Source organism: Rattus norvegicus, chromosome 4 (genome assembly GCF_036323735.1).
Source record: "Rattus norvegicus strain BN/NHsdMcwi chromosome 4, GRCr8, whole genome shotgun sequence".
Classification (NCBI taxonomy): Eukaryota; Metazoa; Chordata; class Mammalia; order Rodentia; family Muridae; genus Rattus; species Rattus norvegicus.
In genome coordinates, this window is record NC_086022.1 from 9,223,998 (window position 1) to 9,245,842 (window position 21,845).

The following is a 21,845-nucleotide window of genomic DNA, read 5'->3' on the forward strand; positions in this document are numbered from 1 at the left end:
CTTTTGTTATGGTGGAACATCTTTTGGGTAGATGCCCAGGAATGATACAACTGTGTCTTCAGGTAGAATTATTTCCAATTTTCTGAGAAACTGCCAGATTGATTTCTAGAGTGGTTATACACGTTTGCACTCCCACTACCAATGGAGCAGTGTTTCCCTTGCTTCCTACCAACATGCGCTTCAGTTTGTGATCTTAGCCATTCTGAAGGGTGTAAGATTGAATCCCAGAGTCATTTTGGTTTGCCTTTTCTTGTTGACTAAGGACTTTGAACATTTCTTTAAGTGCTTCTTGGCCATTTGTGATTCCTTTCTTGAGAATTCTGTTTAGCTCTGTACCTATGGTGGTTTGAATAAGCTTGGCCCAGGGATTGACCGTTAGGAGATGTGACCTTGTCAGAACGGATGTGGTATTGTTGGAGGAAGTGTCTCGCTGTAGGAATGGGCTTTGAGACCTTCCTCCTAGCTTCCTGGAAGTCAATCTTCTGGTTGCCTTCAGAACAAGAAGTTGAACTCTCAGCTCCTCCTGTACCAGGCCTGCGTGAGCATTGCCATGCTCCAGCCTTGATGGTAATGGATTGAACCTTTGAACCTGTAAGCCAGCCCCAACTTAATGTTGTCCTTATAAGAGTTGCCTTGGTCCTTGTGTCTGTTCATAGCAATAAAACCCTAACTAAGACAATACGACACTTTTAATTTGGTTCTTTTGTTTGTTGGTATCCATTTTCTTATGTTCCTTATATATTTTGGATATTAGTCCTCTGTTGGATGTAGGGTTAATGAAGATCTTTTCCCAATCTGTAGGTTGTTGTTTTGTCCTATTTACTGTGTCTTTTGACTTACATAAGCTTTTTGGTTTCATGGGGTCCCATTTTCCAGTTGTTGATCTTAGAGCCTGAGTCATTGGTAGTCTGTTCAGGAAATTGTCTCCTATACCAACGCATTCGAGGCTACTCCCCAGTTTCTCTTCTATTAGATTTAGTGTATCTGGTTTTATGTTATGGTCTTTGATCCACTTGGAATTGAATTTTGTGCATGGTGATAAGTATGGATCTATTTGCATTCTTCTACATGCATATATCTAGTTAGACCAGCACAATTTGTTGAAGATACTTTCTTTTTTCTATTGTGTGGTTTTGGTTTCTTTGTCAAAAACCATGTGTCTGTAGATATGTGTGGGTTTATTTCAGAGTCTTCATTTCCATTCCATTGATCATCAACCTGCCTCTTTATATACCAATACCATGTTTTTATTAGTATTGCTCTATAGTACAGCTTGAAATCAGGGAAGTTCTTTTATTTAAAACAGGGACGTTTAAACAAAAGATAGTAAAAACAGGTCCAAGTTAACTCTCTGAGAAAGTAACTGTGTCATACTTCCTTCTGGATCTTTTAAGGTTTCAGGTTTGACATCTGCATTTATAACCCATTTTGAGCAAATATTTCCTTGCAGTGATGGATATGGGCCAAAGCTTATTTTTTCCTCCTGAATGTAAACAATCAAAGTGCAAATTTATATTCTTCAGAAGTTGCCATGGAAGAAGGGGGCATTTAAGCAAGTGTGCCACTGGAAAGAGGTAACCAGCATTACCCGCTTTGTGAGTTTTTCTTTCTTCCATACCTTCTCACTCTTTTCCCACCCTTTCACTAGATAGAGAAAAAATGATAGAGGGGAGAGAGGTGATGTTTTTGTTGCTAGTGAACAAGGCAAATGATATTCACAATCTGAAGCAGCCCATATTTCATACCTGGCATTAAAATAAAAACACATTCTTATAATATTCTGTGTTTTTTGAAAGAAACCAAAACTCCAAAATTGTCACTGTATTTCCCTTTTTCTGTTTTAAGCCATCAGTTGTATTGCGTATAGCAGGAAATTATGAATAGAGACATTTTCAAAGAACTAAGCACTTTTCAGATCAGTGGCCAAGGTTTTCAAGAGACCTTTCCTGCTTAATTCTAATCTTTAGAAGTTTTTTTGTTGTTGTTGTTTTGTTTGTTTGTTTGTTTTCCTAGAAGAGCCCCACGTGAAATCACTTTAACCTGTGAGGCCCCAAGTCCTTCCCCCCCCCATCTTTATTAACTTGAATATTTCTTATTTACATTTCGATTGTCATTCCCCTTCCTGGTTTCAGGGCCAACATCCCCCTAACCCCTCCCCTTCCCCTTCTCTATGGGTGTTCCCCTCCCCATCCTCCCCCCATTACTGCCCTCCCCACAACAAAATAGTATCCACAACTTTTCATTTCCCACGGAAATATATATGTCCACAATGCAAGACTTCTGAGAGTTTCCATTCTGATGTTTACACATTCTTACAGTATATAGGCTAATTTACTATGACAGTTTTTTCTATAACCCAATGTCTCTCAGCTGTAGCTGTTCCTTTCTCATTAGCATTCAGAAAATTTAAAATTAACTGAGTACTATTTAGTCAATATTTGGGGGTCCTTATTCTTCCATTTTGTTTTAAAAGCATTTCTTTTAAGGTGTGATTAAATCTTTCTGTAACTGTTTGTCCTGTAAGATATTATGGTATGCCTGTAAAATGCTTTATAATATGCAAAGAGTGGCTTCATCTTAATGGAGATGTATGTAGGAACATTATCCAACTTAATTTACATAGTTATCCCTTTAATAACCATTTTTCCAGTAAATTTCCAGTAAATGTGTAATTACAGACTTGTGAGAATTCAAACCAGTGGCCCATTGAAACTAAGTATGTATCAATGGTATTGTGTATAAACTTTAGTTTTCCAAATTCTGCAAAATAAAACACATCCATCTGCCATATCTAATTTCTTTTGGTACCTCTAGAGTTACTTCTAGCAGGTAATAAATACAGTCGGGTTATACAAAGAAGAAGTAGGACATTTTCTGATAGTTTTCTTGACTTGTTGCCAGGTAATAGAATATTTTTTTCTTTAAACATTTACTGTTAACATGATTTTTTCATAAAAATTTGATTAAAATTGATCAATTTCTTCATTACCTTGTGCTAATGGATATAGCAAGCCTGTATGAGACTAAATATGGATAATTTATAATGCATAGTTTCTATTTCCAATTACTTGTTGTAACTGTATAAATAACAAGGTTAATTCTGAGTTATCAGAAATCCAGCAGTTTCAGCAAAACAACTCCTGCATACGGAGAGTTGGTAATTAAATTAAGGAAAATCTAATAATACCATAAGAATTGCATACAGTTCTAATTTGTGAACTTAAATATATGGGCTTTGAATAAACTTGCTTTATTTCTATTAATTATAGTCTGCCACTCCTAATGTATTTACATCAGAATAGAATGCAGGTGCTTTAATGATTGGCATTTCTTTTACAAAAAATGTGTTTGTTCTACAATATAATTAATTCTTTTTATGAACTGAAGATGTTTGCTTTTAGAATATTTGCTGTTAATTTCTCAAAAATAGTTGCTACAAGCTCTTTGCCATTGATTATCTAGAATGACATAACTCAATATTAATAGAAGGTACTACAACTTCTGATAGTTCTGTTCCTAATCACTAATATAGTCTTACTCTACCTTTAGTGATTAAATCAATTTTTATAGTAATTAATTTCTTAGTTTGTGTGCTAATAAAATATATTTCATAATACTATCTTCCCTTCATATAATGAGTCCAGTAAAAGAAAGAATTAAAGGTAAAATAACCAAAATACAATCATGTTTGTTATCTATGTGATTCATGTGTGTATGTAATAGTCTCTGTTCTATCAGAATAACTCTGTCTCTCTGTCTATCTTTGTCTCTCTCTGCCTCTCTCTCTTCCTCTCTCTCTCTCTATCTGTCTCTGTCTTTGTTTCTATCTCTCTCTCTCTCTCTCTCTCTCTCTTTCTCTCTGTCTCTCTCTGTCTCTGCTTCAGCTATTAACCATCTTGGATGGTTTAAGTCTGAATCTCTTTGTGAAATTTGAAACAAATTACTAAACTCTTGAGTAGTTGATCCAGTGATAGGTCATACCCAATTTATATCTCCTATTTATATCTCCTTGAAAATCATTAAGAGTTTGCAACTGATCTCTTTTGATCTGTACCTTTTGTGCTTGAATTTTTAGTTGACTTATTTTATAAGCCAAATACTTAGTAGAATTTCCTCTCTGTATTTTTTGAGAACCAATATGTAACTCCAGCATGGCAGAATTCTTTTTGTTTCCATAAACATTTTCTGTAAAGTATGTGTATCAGAATCAGCCAACAAAATATCATCCATGTAATGATAAATAATGGATTGAGGAAATTGCCTATGAATTATTTCTAGTGGTTGCTGCACAAAATACTGACAGGGAGTTGGACTGTTTAACAATCCTTGTGGAAGAACTTCCATTGATATAATTTACAGGTTAAACATTATTATAAATAAGAAGTAAGAAAGCAAACCTTCCCCTATCCTGCTCATGCAGTGTATAGTAAAAAAGCAATCTTATAAATCAATCGTTGTCATAGGCTATTCCTTAGGTAATAAAGAAAGTAGAGGAATTCCAGGCTATAAGGGACCCATTGGTTGTATTACTTTATTCACCATTCTTAAATCTGTTAACATCCCTCATTGTCCCGGTTTCTTTCTTCCTTTCTTTTTTATAACAAATACAGAGAAACTCGATGGGCTGACTCTTCTATATTTTGAGCCTCCAGCTGTTTCTGCACCAGCTCTTCAAGTGCCTGTAATTTTGTCTTAGTTAAGGGCCATTGTTTTACACATGCAGGCTTGTCTGTCAACCACTTCAAGGGTAGGGCCTTTGGTACAGCAGCAGTGACCCCCGCCCCCTTTATAAGTTTGGAAACTCAATCCCTATGATGTCCTGTGTTTGGATAATGGCATGGCCTGGAGTTGTTTTTGATGACATGTATCAACACATTCCCTCATGAGCACCTACCATTTCACCCCTAATTTCTTCATGGGCTATCTTGCAGGAATATTAATCTGAGTACTCCACTGTTGTAAAAGGTCCCTTCCCCATAAATTTATGGGTATGTCATCCACTTAAGGTATTAACTTTCCTGTTTGGCCTTTTGGTCCCACCCATTTAACCCGTCACACACCTTTCTTCTTTTGAGGTAATTTTTCAATTCCTAAAACCTGGGTATAAACCTTTAAAAGTGACTATTCTGAGTTCCAAGATTTTTGTGAAATGATAGTTATATCAGCTCCTGTATTCACCAACCCTTCTACTTCAATTTCCTTACTTGGAATTTTAATTTTGATCTCTGATTATTAACAACTATTTTCCAGAGCACACATTTCCCAGTACTCCAAACCATCGTATTCTTTCTATCGGAGTAGCTTTGCCCTTGATATAGGGAAATGTTAGCAGCTGTCAGGAAAGTTAATTTCTTCCGTGTTGCTGTTTCTTCTTTGTGCCAGGCCACTTAACACACTGTGACCAACAACAACCAACCAACAGCCCACCATGACTCTCTGGGCCCTAGCATTTATATACCTTCTGAAAAGACTCCAGAATATCAAGCATAACACATTTGCAGAAACTATCAGGCACTGGCAAAATCATATGCTGTGGGCAACCTGAAGCAGCCCCATATCCCACACCTGGGATTGAAATAAAAACATATTCTTGTAACATTTCTGTTTTTTAAAGAAGCCAAAGTCTAAAATTGTCACCACAGGAATATGTCAGAGATTTTTATGTACTACTCAACAAAGATGTATGGATGGACAAGTATAAAGATGCTTAATACAATTAGTATCTGGTAAAATATATACATTTCAACTCTACCAAGACAACATTGCATACTTGCTGAGATGTTTATCAGCAAAAAAATGTCATTCAGAGACTTGGCAAAGATTCAGGTATACTGAAAGCCTGTTATACATGTATAGAAAGTAAAATTCTAGAACCACTGCTGAAAACAGGGAGCAGGGGTGATAGCTCAGTCAGCAATGTAGCCTTTGAACAAGCATGAAAACCTGAATTCAAGCCCCATAAGCTATGCAATGTGGAGTTTGTAATGTGCTTATAATCCCAGCAATGGGGAGGTTGAAATAAGCAGGTATATGTGACTCCTGGTAAGCTAGCCTAGCCTTTGTCATTAGATCCATGTTAAAAAGAAACTCTGTCTCAAAAATCAAATTATATGGCTCTTTAGAAATCACATTCAGGATTTGACCTCTGTCCTTTGCGCGCGCACGCGCACGCACACACACACACACACACACACACACCATATCTACCACATAGTACAGATACTCTTATCTACATGAAATGACAGCTACTTCCAAAACACTTGTGCACAGGGCTTATAACATCTTGTTGGTAATATCCCCAAATTTGAAGCTGTCAAATATCTATCATAGTAGGAAAACACAGAAATCATAGTATCTATTCACTGTCCCACATTACTCTGTAACAAATGATTTATGTGGTAGGGCTAGTATTCAAATACAGAACCAGGCCATATTGTCCCTCAGTAAACTCCAGAGGCTGAAGGGCTTGTAACTGAGAATGTTTCACTATGCAGCCTTCTTAGATACATACACTGAGATCTTTATTACTAGTGGCCATCAATTTGCCGGGACACTTTTCAGGATGGCATGCTAACAACATTAAATCTTGATAGGGCCTCAGAGCCTAGTTTGATGTCTTCCACCCTCAGAAGTAAGTACTCTTAGATGCCACAGGTGATAAACAGGACACACAGTTCAGCTAACAAGGTCTTATCTGTTGGCTTCCATTTTCTCTTCTCTTAATCACTTTTAGTAACAATCCTGAGGTAGACTCTCCAGATGCTTTACAATGGCCCAATACATTATCAAAATTTTAATATAATATTTGTATTGATTATTTGGGTACTTCACATAATGTACCATGATCACCCTTATTCCCCAGTCCTCCCAAGGGCACCCCCTACCATTATAGCCTTCTCCCCAAAAGAAAGATCAAAAAAAGGAAGGAAGGAGAAAGAAGAAAGGAAAGAAAGAAGGAAGAGAAAAAGACAAGTCTAATTTGTGAGGTCACCTCTCTGTGTCCCTCCTCTTGGTGATTGCATCAACCCACCACCACAGCCAACATGCTGGCTTTCAACCATGGCCAACCCAAGTGCACATTTATTGCCATCAAGCCAGATGACATGCAACAATCTGGTGGGCATGATCATCAAGCACTTAGAACAGAAGGGGTTCTGACTGGTGGCCATAAATACCCTTCAGGCTTCTGAAAAACACCTGAAGCAGCACTACATTGACCTGAAAGACTATCCTTTCTTCCCAGGGCTGATAATGTACATGAACTCAGGGCCAATGGTGGCCACTGTCTGGGAGGGCCTCAAAGTGATGAAAACAGATAGTGATGTTGGGAGAGTCCAACACAGCTGATTCTAAGCCGGACACAATTCAAGTGATTTTCTGCCCTCAAGCTGGAAGGAATATCATTCATAGCAGTGATTCAATACAAAATACTAAGAAAGTCTCTGGTTTAAGCCTGAAGGTCTGATTGACTACAACTATTGTGCCCATGAATAGGCTTATTATGAGTAGAAGTTGATAAGACAGAGGTCTTTTCAACATTACTGATGGATCCCTGAACACAATTCTTTCTTCTACTGAGTGGATGTATCATCTTTTCTAAAACAATAACAATAAAGACTTTGGAAGAGGGAAAAAAGAACTTTAAGGTCTAGGAATATAGCTCCATTGGTAGTGTTTGCCAATATGCATGGAACTCTTGGGTTTGATCTCTAGCATTGAATAACTGAATGAGTGGTGCACATCTGCAAAACCAGGACTCTGTGGGTAGAGGCAGGAAAGCCCAAAGTTCAAAGGCCATCCTTAGCTCCATAGAGAGTTTGAGGCCCATGTGAGATACAGGAGACTATTTTAAAATAAGAAAATATAAATAGATACCCTAAAAACATGGACATATTTGACTTTTGCACACCTGACCTGGTGCAATTTTATATTAGTCAGTTATATGTCTATGCCTGATGATTTCTTAATATTCTTTTTTTGGAATCTTCATAAGAAAGAAAGAACAACATGGAGAGAGCACATATCACATGATCATTTTGGTATGAAAACAGCACAAATGTTTTCAAGCCTTAACACACTCAACAGAGGATGAGCAAGGAGTTTAAATTATTCTACCTCTCTTGAGTAAACAGTTTGTAAGACCATGTACAAAGATAGTGTCAGGTTTGGAGGTTTCATAAAATCCCACTGTCTTTTCTTCATGCAGTACAAAGTGTGAAAGAATTAAAACATGGTACTTGTTGGTATTCAGTGATGGGTTCCTGGACCACTATAGATGTACAACTCATCAGATAGATGTTCACAAACTATCTACAGATATATCACACTGTATAGTATTTACTTGTCTTCAAATAATCTCTAGATTACTTATAGCATATCACATAGCATTGCAAATAGTTCTGCTAATATATTGTGTAAGGGGATAGCAAGAAAAATAGTCTGTTCACAAGCCATATCATTGAAATGAAGTTTCCCAAATATTTTCAGGTCTTAGCTGGTTGAGTCATACTTGGAAGTCTTTAGAGAGGGAGCAGCCATGTGGCACAGTCAAGATTCAGCTTTTGACTGGAAAAAAGGAAGGTTCAATAAATGAAACCAGGAAAACAATTGCTGCTCATTTACTGCTTTGTATTCCTGGAAATTTAACTTATGCATGAGCTTATATTCATTTTATGCATTTAACTCAGAAAATGGGGACAATTAAAATTTTAAAAATCAATAAAATGTAAAACCAAAATAACATAAATAGATTTTCTCTGATATACTGGAAGTCATTAAGGCAATTTAACTTGTATGTACCACATTGAACTTTCTAAAATCCTTCAAGATGATTTAGTTCCTGAGTAGTAAAAAGAATTTACATTTTTTATTTATATGGTGCCCTTTCCTGTTTCTTTCTGAAATTATCAAACAAGTAGACTTCCCATTTAATGTAAGGAAGGGCAATGAGGAAGATAAGCAATGAATATGCCACTCATTTCCTAATACTCAGCAGTAGGGAGGTGTATTTACACTATTCAACAGGCTGCTCTATATCTGCATCCATGCTGGATGTAACTCTTGTCTTTGTATGCTCCAATAGGGCAGATAAGCCATGGAACAGTGTGGTGTAGTCGAACTTGATGAGAATGGAGTGGGGAGCTGGCTTTCTCATTAAACAACTGCATTATCTTGAATTTCAATGAAGAAATGAGGGAAAGAAAGAAATGATCTTCCAGATTAGACCCTGTGTTTAAAATAGTACATGTTAGGTGTGGGAAATTTGCAAACACAAGAGGCAGCAGGTGCTAGATAGAAGGTGACCAATACCAACCATCAGGATCAGAGAATCCAAAGATTCAGACACAAATGGGGACAAGATCAGAGCAGGCAGAATGGGTGAAAATCAAAACCAAAGAGCAAGCTGGGGGCTGCAATGGAAACTCCTCAGAGGTAGTCAGTTCTGTGCTGTGCTCATGCCATTGTGGGGAAGAAGGAGATGGGAAGGAAGGTGCCACAGTTGTGTGACAGCAAGATCATTGATGAGCCATTTGCTCACATGAGTTTATTGGCTCAGTGTGGCTCATGACTCAACTTATGATTAAATCAGTTAAGAAAGAGCCTTCCTGAAAGGAGGGGAGTGACCAAGTTGTCTAGCAATCGAGAACAGAGCCTTCGTGTCATAGAGAAGAGGGAGATGCTTCTTTCCCATGAAGTGTATGTCTGAAATCCAAGTGAAACGCCCAGGGGGACAGATTCAAGCAGAAAGTTCATAAAAGAGAAAAGAGGGAAACAGGAAGGATGCTGGGAAAGAGGCAAGTGTCATTTCCAAACATGACATGGTGGCTGCATGGTGAACTCACAGCAACTGTGGCAGCCTGTCTAAGATCTGCACACGATCAAGCCAGGCAAAATCCCAGCACATACAGAGGAAGCGATTGCAAGGTTCCATACCTAGCTAAGAAATTATTGGACTACTGGCTGCTGAGGGAAGGAGCCCTGGTTTCCTTCAGGGACAAGCTATCAATGCTCCAGTAGACATAGCTCAACACCCATGCAAGCGAGCAGCACTAAGTGGCCCTGGAGGGGTTTGCAAAGAGCACATGAAGTTGGGAGGGAAAGTGATATATAGAAGAAGAAATAGAATGGAAGGAATGGGGTGAATTTGATGAAAACATATTATATCCATGCATGAAATTCTCAATCAATAAGAAAAGCACTGCTCCTAACAAGTGAAGTGGCAGGGGAAGCAAAGGAAAGCTTTAGACTAAGCAAGCTCTATGAGAGAGATGGGGAGAGAGCTGACAGAAGGGGAGAAAGATGAGAGCCAGCTCTGATCAGCAAAAAGAGGGCAGAAAACATTTAAGGAAATTCTTCTCTTGAAGAGAAGGTTGGAACTGACATCTACATTGGAGTAAAGAATCCTGGGTTCCTACTCATCTCCTATTCATCTCAGAATACAGAGAAGTGTTAACTTGAGCTAAGTGTTGGAAGAAATAAACTGTGAATTACTTATTTATAATTGAGACTCAAGGACTAGAGCGGGTGAGACCCACACAGTGCATGATGCTAATCCTGGGCATCAAGTTTACTGATGAAAGGTACAGGTGCATCTGCATTTCCAGCTGTGGATAAGATCACCTCTGGTTTGGTGTGGATAAGATAATTTCTGATTTAACTGTCATGCTCAGGATATCAGCACCTGTACAAAAACACAGAAGGAAAAGCTGTTTTTAAACAGTTCTGTGTCTGGGCAGAACAGGGTGTGCTAACTATAAAAACTGTAAAGAGAAAAAGCAGAGAGAGAGAGAGAGAGAGAGAGAGAGAGAGAGAGAGAGAGAGAGAGAGAGAGAGAGAGAGATTCTAGAATTAAGAAAACACCAAAACAGCCAAGAGCCAAGACCTCAGGCTCTGTGCCTAGATTTCTCCTGAGACTTCAGCTCCACCCACCTAAGCACCAGAAAGATTACAGCGACCTAAGAAAGGATCAAAAAACAAAATTTGCATTAGGTTGCCGATTAACTAAATTATTCATAAGAACAAGTAACCCATAAATCTTCAGAGAAATCTTAGAGAATCCAGAGTTTCCAAATGCTTACAATCCCCAAGAAAAGTTGGACTTCAAGCACAAGAAAAGAAACATAACACAGATCCTCAAGAAGAAATTGCAGTTGACATGGGTTGACCCCAAGGTGGGACCAGCAGGGCTGTTAGGACTGTCTGAGGATCTGCAGTGGCTACTGTAATGCAGTCCATGGAGGAGAGAGAAGGATGCTTAGCACAGGTGAAAGAGCATCATAGCTTCAAGCAGGAAGTCAGGAGTGTGAAAAGGCAACAAAGTCGAAATTCTAATAATTTTTAATAGTAGCATCAGAAACAAATGTTGGAGTGAGCCAACAACAGAATAGAAAGGATATTCAATAGAGCAACAGAGTTATAGCCAAGGATGAGGAAAAACTAGAGTTAATCTAAGGAGTGTCAGTTGCAGGTTTTCCTCCCTGGAGAAGATCAGAACTATGTCAATACCCATGTCCCAAGATCCCAACCACAGAACTAAGTATGACTTCAGCACAGTTCACCCTAAGGTACCAATGAATTCATAGGGCATTGGTAAGGAGTGATTGACAGGAGTTGGGGTGACTTGGAAAGAGCTGCACTGGAAAGGCTGTACCACCGTGGCCCTTGACTCCCTTGTGTCTGTGGATGGAGCACCCCTCCCCTGTGTTCTCCAGCCAATATACTCTACCCATCCATGAGATGACAAGACCAGTGTAATTCAGGTAGAACTGCATATAACTGTTTGGGAGAAAAGACTGATACTCAGATGAGGGTCTGTGTTAGTCGGTGTTCTAAATGCTGTGAAGGGATATTATGAACACAGCAACATTTAATTAGTACTGGCTTACAGGTTCAGAGGTTTAGTACATCGCTGTTATGATGGAGAAGTGTAGCAGCATGCAGGCAAACATGGTGCTAGAGAATAGCTGAGAGTTCTACATCCTGGTCCTCAGGCAGCAGGAAGGAAGACTGAGCTACTAGGCCTGTCTTGAACCTCTGAAATCTTTTTTTTTTGGGGGGTTCTTTTTTTCGGAGCTGGGGACCGAACCCAGGGCCTTGCGCTTCCTAGGTAAGCGCTCTACCACTGAGCTAAATCCCCAGCCCCAGCCTCTGAAATCTTTAAACCCACCCTAGTGGCACACATCCTCCAACAAGACTATGCCTACTTCAACAAGGCTACACCTCCTAATGGTGGCACTTCCTATGGAACAAGAACAAAACTAGTTTCCTGTTTCAGGAGGAGGAGAGGGAGGGAAAGACGAAGGGAGGGACAGTGAGGGAGGAAGGGAGACAGAGGTGGGGGTGGGAGGGACCTGAAGGTAGTAGGACACTATCCTTAAAGTGCTAAAAGAAAGACCAACTCCTGAAAGATCAGAATTCTGTACCCCAAAAACCAAACCAAACTAAATCAAAACAAAGAAAAAAACCAAAGCAGAGGGTCTGCTTTCCCTAAGCCCCATTTTTGTATGTCCAGTTATTTTGAAGCAAACCATTGGTTTTTCATCTTTAGTATGTTTGTAAATACATATGCAGGAATTTATTGCAACATTGTAACACCAGTTTACCTTGGTTAATAAGCATGTCCTTCTACCTGAAGATTCCCTATGTACATGTACTAAGCATGCGCACAAGAGTGAAAATACAGGTTCACATTATTCCACAATATATCATTCGATTGATCAAAACTGGTTTCTATTAATTTATATTCTTTTTAACTCAATGTCAAGAGAAACTGGCACACACATGAGCCAACAGGTAGCATCTTTCCTACCTCTGCTCCTGCTGAAGTAAGGCCTGGAAGAGGAATATAAGTAGCTCAGTAACATTTCAAGTGTCATGTCAGAGGTGACGGGAATTGTAGAGAGTGGCAGAGAGAATGCTGTCATTGCAGAAGCCTTCGGGGGTTGCATAAGTGGCTTGGACACCCAGAAACCATTGACTAACATATAGTGAAGCCCCTCCCCCCAAAAAACAGACACAGAGGTAAACTAACCTTGGGATGTGCTGGTATAATTGAGTTTCCATGAGCAAGCTTTGGAGAACTAACTCCATGGCTTCCAGGAAGGGAGGACTGATCCATCGTTGCTTTGATGCTAGTACAAGACTGACAACACAAAGCCATGAGCAAAGTCCCCCCTTTAGAAAAGCTGTTAGGCTTTCTGACATTGCCAAAGGACATGTTCACACTCAAGAACCGGGCAGACTGAGTGTTCCTCCATGCAGACTGTGAGGACTTCTCCAGAGATGGATATCATCCCCATTGCCGTACTCAAGGATCAGGGAACGGTATGGAAGATAAAGCAGAAGGAATGAAGAACCAGAGGCAGGGGAGGAGTTCTGAGAAATGCTGTCCTCTGGACATGAGATGGCTTTTGCACATACAAATTCTGAGCAGCTACATCAAAGCTGCACAAGATAAACCCAGTTAAATTGCGAGCATTGCTGGGGGAAGGGATTCTGAGCCAGCCCCTAGTAGAGGAGCTGTACAGCTGATAGCTGCTGTGGTAGAGACTACATTTCCTAAGGGTGGGGCTGCTAGCAGGTCGCCATGTCACAGTGGTTGGCTTTCACATTTATGCACAAATGAGCAGCACTGATTGGACCCAGTGGGTTAATCAAAGAAGAAGGTGGGGTCCAACATGAAGTTGAGAGAAAGGAAGTTGGAGGGGAAGGATAGATATGTATGCCTGTATGGTTTTTAAATAATAAACTTAACATTTTCAAGAGAACAGTGCAATCAAATTACACAAATTACCACTCATGATCATAATGTGGGGCTGGAGAGCTAGTTCAGTGGCTTCCGTACTTGCTGCACAAATGTAAAGAACTGACTTCAAGCCAAGTGTAAGTTGTTGTGCATGTTTGCAGCCCAAGTTTTAAAGGATGGGGTTGGGATTGCAAACAGGAAGATCCCTAAATCTTGTTGGCCAGCCATTCTAGCCAATCAGAGCTACAGATTCAGTGAGGTGAAGACATTCCTTATTGTCCACTGGCCTCTAAATATATACCCAGTGTGTGTGTGAGTGTGTGTGTGAGTGTGTGTGTGAGTGTGTGTGTGAGTGTGTGTGTGTGTGCGTGTGTGTGTGAGTGTGTGTGTGTGCGTGTGTGTGTGTGAGTGTGTGTGTGAGTGTGTGTGTGTGAGTGTGTGTGAGTGTGTGTGTGTGTGTGAGAGTGTGTGTGTGCGTGTGTGTGTGTGAGTGTGTGTGTGTGTGAGTGAGTGTGTGTGTGTGAGTGTGTGTGTGTGAGTGTGTGTGTGCGTGTGTGTGTGAGTGTGTGTGAGTGTGTGTGTGTGAGTGTGTGTGTGAGTGTGTGTGTGTGTGAGTGTGTGTGTGTGAGTGTGTGTGTGTGTGTGTGTGTGTGTGTGTGTGTGTACACTTCATGTTTTAAGGAAGTTTATGAGTTTTTGTTGGGCCATCACCATGGCTGTCCTGAGCTTTAAGCAGACTAGGGCCTCGGGTTGTGAAGAAACTCCACAAGAGCCATGCTTTTTCCTGAGGAGGAAGGGAAGCCCTGCTCAGCTTAGATTTTTCTTCCACTCTCTGATACCACTTTATGTGCAGCTGTCTTAGTTTGTGTTTTTGTTGATGATGAAGAGACACCATGACCACAACATTCAACTGGGGCTAGCTTACAGGTTCAGAGGTTTAGCCCATTGTTGGGAAGCATGGTGACACACAGGCAGACATGGTGCTGAGATCCTGAGCCATAGGCAGAAGGCAATGAGATTGACACTGGGTCTGGCTTGAGCATTTGAAACTTGAAAGCCAGCTCCAGTGACACACTTCTTCCAACAAGGCTACGCTTACTCCAGCAAGGCCACATCTCCTACCATGTGCTACTCCCTACGAGCATGTGAGGACCACTTCCCTCAACCCACCACAAGGAGAGCGTGGTGTGGTCCTCCAGAGCTGAAGCTGCACAGTCTTGTTCTTACCTTCCATTGTCTGCAAAACTCAATCTGGCTATCTTCATTCAAGAACAGAGAAGCCATGTAAGTGTCTAGGAGTCACTAACAAGATGGGATTCTGTGGCATGAATCAGACCGTGGGCAGTCGGCTCCTGTTAGTACAGACTCGGCTACTGCACAACAGCCCTCGTTGTTACTCACTGGATTCCAGGCACTACCCAGCATCACAACCCATGTCATGAGTGACTCTATGACCCCACGGGACACACTTATCTACCGTCCTACACAGCCTTAACTTCTGCACTTCACTTTTCTAGAGCAGTGAATCTTGCCTACAGAAGAGTACAGCATGGTGGTTTCCTTCAACAGATGGTTGATTTTCCTACCTTTAGGAGCATATAAAAGATACAACACCGAGCTTTTGTTTCTTAATCCTGATGACTTGGTGTTTGAGAATAAAGCTACTACTTGTTTCAACATGATTGAGCTCCAGCCCTGAGAACCACCTACAAGACAAGGTGTCCCCTAGGACTCGCTGCAGTAAGCTACCGAATGGCTCAGCCAGGAAAGTATTTGTAAGGCTGCACACCTGAGTTTGAAGCAGACAGGCAGATTCAGCAGCAGCAGCAGTTCTCAACCTGTAGATCACAAGGCCTTTGGCAAACGTCTAGCTCCAAAAATATTGACATTATCCACAACAGTAGCAGAATTATATGAAGTAAAAACAAAAGTAATTTTCTGGTTGGGTTGTCACCACAAGAGGAACTGTATTAACGGGATGCAGCATTAGCAAGGTTGAGAACTGTTATCACTGAGACTGACCAGCCAGCCATCCTACCCTACTTAGAGGATTCCAGGCCAGCGAGAGCTCAAAGACTGGATATGGATGGTGGATAAGAAAAAGCATCCAGAGTTGTTCTCAGTCTTCCTCATGCACCATCACATGCATGTGCCAGCACACATAAGAACACATAGAACAAACCGTCTACACAAGGGAGTTCATCATGGTTATCTCCCAAGATGAGCCGGAGCAGCAAAGTGCATGGAAACATCTTCTTCCAATGTCTATTAGCATGAGCTTGTGTCCTTGGATTTCCTACTTTGCTAAGAGACATTGGAACCTAAACCTCTTATGATTGTACATTGTGAATTGCTCATGGCCAGGACCTCTGTTGATTGGTTCTTATTCATGAAGAGCCATCTCCTCACTTTCACCATTGTCATCTCCCTGCAAAACACCATCATAAAAACTTCACCCTACAGGGGCTCTTCTCTGGGGATAAGAGTTATCATCTTTCTCCTCGGCTAGCATACCTCACGTTGGGCAATGGAGAGACAGCTACCTCAGATTGCAGATCATCAGAGGTAGACTGAGGGGAACTCTAAGAGAAACACTAAAGTCCTTACCTAGTACCTCAGTCCTTGGGATGTAGCAGGAGTTGTGTTTGTGACACGAAGGATGGACTGACTGTGACATACTACTGAGTTGATGGGGTTGACGGACTGAACCTTGGGTAGACAAACCACAAATGAATGGGCCAATACATGGCTTGTGACTAAAGAGATCTTGGTCTAGCACCCACTAAGTGCTGGGGTGAAGCCCAACACTTCCCAGAAGGTTTTATTGGTGTCAATACCCTGCAGTCCAATTCTGCCAAAAAGGCACTTTGCCACTGGAACCAAAGGCTTTTCTTTCCAAAGAAGTTATTGAATAATATTCTGAACTTCACAGATGTCCCTACTATATAATCACCGATGTGTGAAAGTTTATTATTTTTAATTTAAAATCTTATAATGTCAGCCATTATGGATTTAAAAGGCATTTCATCTGGATATTAAGGTAAATGTGGAAGTGGGAACTGATCAAAGTATAGTTCATGAGAACAGGGACCAGTCACATGACTTGCTGATTAAAAGGTTTCCTCCACATCTGATTGGAGGTGGGGGATGATAGTTAATACTCATCTGAAATAAAGGTATACTAAGGTCATGGCTCCTACTTACATCGGTGTGACAGACCATGCTTCCCTTAGCTACTAATGTCATTACTAACCCTAGCCTCCCACCCCCAGCCAACAAGAAGATCCCAATGGCAACATTTTCCTGACATGCCAATAGCCACATGCCTGTAATGTATACGCAAGTTTAGGCATAGCAAGCACAAGATAAAGGCTGAATGTAGATTCAGGCTGTATACCAAACACTCCAAAGTCCTTACCTTTAGGTTAAAAATGAATTTAAGCACTTTGGGATATTTGGCAAGTGTGCAATGGTCTGTGCTACCCTATGAATCCAGGTAAACAGTTTTCTCACAACTGCTCACAAGGGAACCACAGGTGATTGAGAGAGAGAGCAAGAAGACTGAGTGCTGCCGAGGGAGGGCTGATGCTCGAGATGGGTGTGGGGAGAATCTGGACTTGCACACTTGAATGTGGGAAGTAAATATTTCCGAGCCTTGACCCTCCATGCTGGCTTCTAGAAGCTTCTGCTGGTGTTCCCAGGCCCCTGCGTGCTCCACTTCCTCTTAACCTCACTAATTTCCTAGGAATAACTGCAGGCACACACACTAGTCCATTAAAGTAAATGTAACACGTGTCTGTGGCACCGATAAGAGTGCGAAGCCTCTTTGGGAGCTCCAGCCTGGAGGAGCTGATTCAGGGGCTCTGCCACCCGCAGACCTATCCTTCTAGAAAACTCAATAGAGGCAAACAGCTGCATCCACCAGACCTAGACCAGCGAAGACCAGCAGCAGAGCATCTCCAAGCGCAGGGTACCCCAGAACAGGCGCGCACACACTAAGCCTTCTTAGCTGGCTCTGTTAAACATCTGGGTTAAACCCCTGGGTTTGTTAAACATCACACATCCTTGGGAGTCCACGCCATCCATCTACTGTCACCACTGAAGGACACACAGGCGCTAGGGAGGGACGCATGGCAGCTCCCAGTGCTTGCGAATCTCCCTCTTTAGACATGCCCAACAGTCCCCTCCACTCTGTCAAGAGTCTCTTACCTTATGGCCTTTCCCTGGAGGACACCTGACGTTATTGGACGCTCCGGCTGTTTGATTCATGTCCGAGAGAAGTTGGGGGTCTGGATCCTCTACCTTGCAAACTTCCTGGACGCGTGGAGGCTGGCAACACAGATGCGCGCCTCAGGGGAGATTGCGTGGGGTCTCTTCCCTCTCCAGCCTGGGACCTGTACTCCAAGCTTCTGTGAGCTCCCTGGTCCAAAGCCCTAAGGTCCGCAGCCCAGAGCCCTAAGAGCAGCTGCTCGCACCCTAAAGGGAGCCCTGGCCGGCGCCAGGCGCTCTGAGAGCGCTCTGTCCAGGGCTGCCTCGCTGGGAAACAGTCCAGGTCTCTCCAAACCAGAAGTGGGAGCAGCTCCAAGAGGACTCGAAGAGGGCCAGAAGCTGGGTGTGGAGTGTGGGATGTCCACGCAGCCCTGCCCTGCGCCAAGGGCGTGGGAGCCACGACAGTCGCGTGCACTCACGCGCCACCCGCGGAAGCCACGCGGCCCCGACCCCAGGGGTGGGCGCTGACTCCAGCGTCCTCCTGGCAAGGCCCTCCAGACAGACCCACAGCAGCTCAGGCTGTGAGTGCAGTCGGTGCGGATCCCAGCACACCCCTCACCCGGACTTAATTAAGAAAAAGCAACTCAGAGGGGCAGAGCTCCCCTGCAGCTCCTGCTCCTCACTCCAGGCGCCAAACCCGGGGATGGTCGGGAGGTGGCATGCGAGGTTCTGCCAGGAGCCACTGCACTGGTGAAGGCGAGAAAGTGGAGGAACGGAGGAGGAGCAAGGCTGACACGCAGGGATCCTTGGCAAGGTTCCTAAAAACCACAGCTAAAGGATGTAGCCTCCTTTCCACCGCGCATACAGGCGCTCAGCGGGCAGGTGGATTTCCTTTGCCCGCCATCCGCTTCAATGGGGCTTAACTGAGGAGGGCAGCCAGCGCACTACACTACTGTTTTCTGCAAGCTAAGTCTTTGCTGCTGCCTACCTTCCCCTCCCCTTGTGAAGCCCTGGTTTAATTAGACAGCTTTGGACACAGGTGGGAGTAATCCCCGCCCATGAGAATGCAGGCACACGAACTAAGAAAGCGCAGAGGTTTCTTGAGACTGCAATGCAACATCTTAGAACCACAGCCTGCACTATGGGCCGAAAGCACATCTAGGTACTGTATTAATGAGGAATGTTCATTTTTTTTTTCTAGATGCTTTTCACCCATGGCTCGTTGAACTTGAATAATTCTGGGTAGAATACCAAGGCACACAATTCAACTTCCATTTCTAACCCCCAAATCCTTACCTGATGATGGATAGATATAGCGTGAGAAGAATATGAGCTCAGAAGAGGTTGGGAATACCCTTAGCCTTTAGACACCTTGGTTTGGTACAAGTCCACTCCTCACCGCCCCTGTTAAGAGTGAAGGGGGCTAGTTCTCTTAACTCTCCCGTTTGTCTGATCGTATTAACCTCACTTCCCCTCCAGTTCTCCCTAGAAACCTCTTGCTATGTTCCTCTTCCAAGTTCATGTAGTATTTTCCTAGCCCACTGAGTATGGCGAAGCTGCCTGTGAGTCGACCATACCCGGTAAGCAATTACAACAAGTCCATTGGTTCACCAAGCTGGGGATGGGAGGGCTTCAGTTAGTTGTGGGAATTATTTTGCTTTTTTATTTATTGTGCCGGATTCCAAGTTAGAACGACTCCCTTTAGTTGCGTTTTCACATTCCCAAGCAGCTCCTTCAGGCGCTGCAGTGGGCAGTTTGGGGGCAGCGGGTGGTTGGAATCGACTGTGCCATTCTCATATGGGCCGTCTTAGAGCAATGTTTCCTCTCATGGATTCTTGCATCTCTAAGGTAGGTTTTACAGCTGCTCATTTCCAAGAAAGACGGCAAAGTCTGGGAACTAGTGATGCAGGCAGGGAAGGCCCCTGGCATCACAGCAGGGTCCATTAGGGTAGGGCAGGAACTTGCTGGTGCTGAGTAAGGGGAGGTGTGACACAGTTCCTGCCCCCGGAGCACCACCAGGCCATGGGTCCCCATGACCCCGACACAAGCTGATAATTGCTGTTGCCCTGAAGCTGATCTGCTGTCCTTACTACTCTACTTTCAATCTTTCTTTCTGAGGAAAATACTTCCCCCATTACTCAGAGCTAATCAAGCCATAGTAAATGAGACAGACGCGGCTCTCAGGAGGGAGGAATGGAGATGGTCATGAGGCTGTGGAGGATGAGGAGCAGGCCTTCCGGTTGGCTTTTAGGGCCATGAAAAAGAATCTAGACAGCAAAACTACAGAAGTTACACAAGCCTACATGGTCCTTTGTAGAAATAGTGCATTGCTGGACTTTGCCTGGAATTTGGAATCTGAGGAGATGCACGTACCGGCCGGTCCAGCGACTGCTGCATTGGTTAGCCAGGCTGAACTTGGAGACATCAAGCATACAGAGTTGAAGTGGTCTCAAGAAGACAAGGTATGAATAGAAAAATTAGAAATTTTGTATGATTTAGGAATAAATAGTATTAGAAGGAGAGTAATGAGGCTATCAAATTGTTAAGGTGAGGAAATGAAGCTTAGAAAATTTAAAGATGATGTAGAAGCATATAAAAAGTTAGTATTTTGTTTTCCTAGCTATTTGAAGAAATGGAGATCATAGTATGTGGAAAGATATTAGGGATAACCTCTTTACTTACACAAATTCAAAACGTTCTAAGGAATCATCTTAACTTTAGTAGTCTGTTATCTTTCAGTTCATACATGAATTAGTTACTAAAGACGGATGTCCGCTGTACCAGGAGACCGCAAGAGCTGTGCCCAGATACCCATGAAGAACAGGCTGTGTAAATCTATAAGGAAGCGTGCTTGGGCTTTGTGTTTAGTTTCTGCTCTAAGGAAATGGGGTTTGGGACTATTGATTGGGGATTCATAGAATTTATGTAAATTTAAGAATTTTTCAAGCTTGTTAACAATGATCAAAGCTTTGATGGTGTAACTTTGGTTAATAAAAGACTGAATAAGGGCTCTCAGGTAGGAAGAAGGCAAAAGCATGAGAGAAGAGAAGGCAAAATAATGAGAAGGAAGAAAGAAAAGAAGAAAGAATGCTGAGAATCTTCAGGGAACAGAGAGAGTACCTGAACAGACAGCTTGCATCAACTACTGACTCTGAGTATTGAATCAGCACCATTCTCATTCCCGCCTTTCTCAGACCCTCCTCACGCTGAGGCTGAACCTGGGCTGGCATTAGCACTGGTACTGGCCAGATCTCTCAGCGAGACATCATAGTTTTCATGTTTCCTTCAGTCCATTCTTTCTGGCCCTCATCTATGCCTGTGTACTGACTTATGGGGTCACATGTGCGTATCCACACTCCCCTTTCACCTTCGCACAATCTGGACTGCAAACTCCAGTGCAATATGGGGACTGAGTCTTGGAAAGATCTGGCAGTCAGAGGGGAATGGCCCTGAGATGCACCTCGACCTCCAGCCTAGGTCAAGCTGCTCTTCAGAAGAATGCTTCTGCAGCTTGAAGATTTGCACAAGAAAAGGCCAGGAAAATAACATACTTGTCTACCTTTCCTGAAGGACCACTGGATTTTGATATAACCAAGTTAACATTTTAGGGAAACAGAATTCATTCTTACTCCATGGTGCAGATTTATTCTTAAATATTCCTGCAAGTGGATTTGGGGTTACTCTGTCTTTCCAATTCTTTCCTTTTTTCCCTGCTCCCTCTCTTACAGTGTAGTTTGCATAGTGTAAAATAGGAACCTGTTTTGACAGGTACACAGCATTACACAGCCAATGCTCCAATAAAACTGACAGCACAGCCATCCCACACAAGGGGTGCAGCTTGCCTCTTCCCTAATCTCCCTAGCATATAACTGCTGTCATTTTGTCACTAGAG

At 42.4% G+C, this 21,845-nt stretch overlaps 1 protein-coding gene and 1 pseudogene across 1 annotated transcript in view; one reads left to right on the plus strand and one right to left on the minus strand.

Annotated features, from left to right (window-relative positions):
- The window catches only part of Dpp6 (dipeptidyl peptidase like 6), a 919,475-nt gene extending 900,778 nt beyond the window's left edge, over window positions 1-18,697 (minus strand). The window contains exon 1 of the mRNA XM_017592501.3: window positions 17,954-18,697. Coding sequence (XP_017447990.1) covers window positions 17,954-18,013 — 60 coding nt within the window. The 5' untranslated portion in view covers window positions 18,014-18,697. The remainder of the gene's footprint in view (window positions 1-17,953) is intronic.
- Nme2-ps4 (NME/NM23 nucleoside diphosphate kinase 2, pseudogene 4) lies at window positions 7,044-7,494 on the plus strand (annotated as a pseudogene).
- Window positions 18,698-21,845: the final 3,148 nt, after the last annotated feature.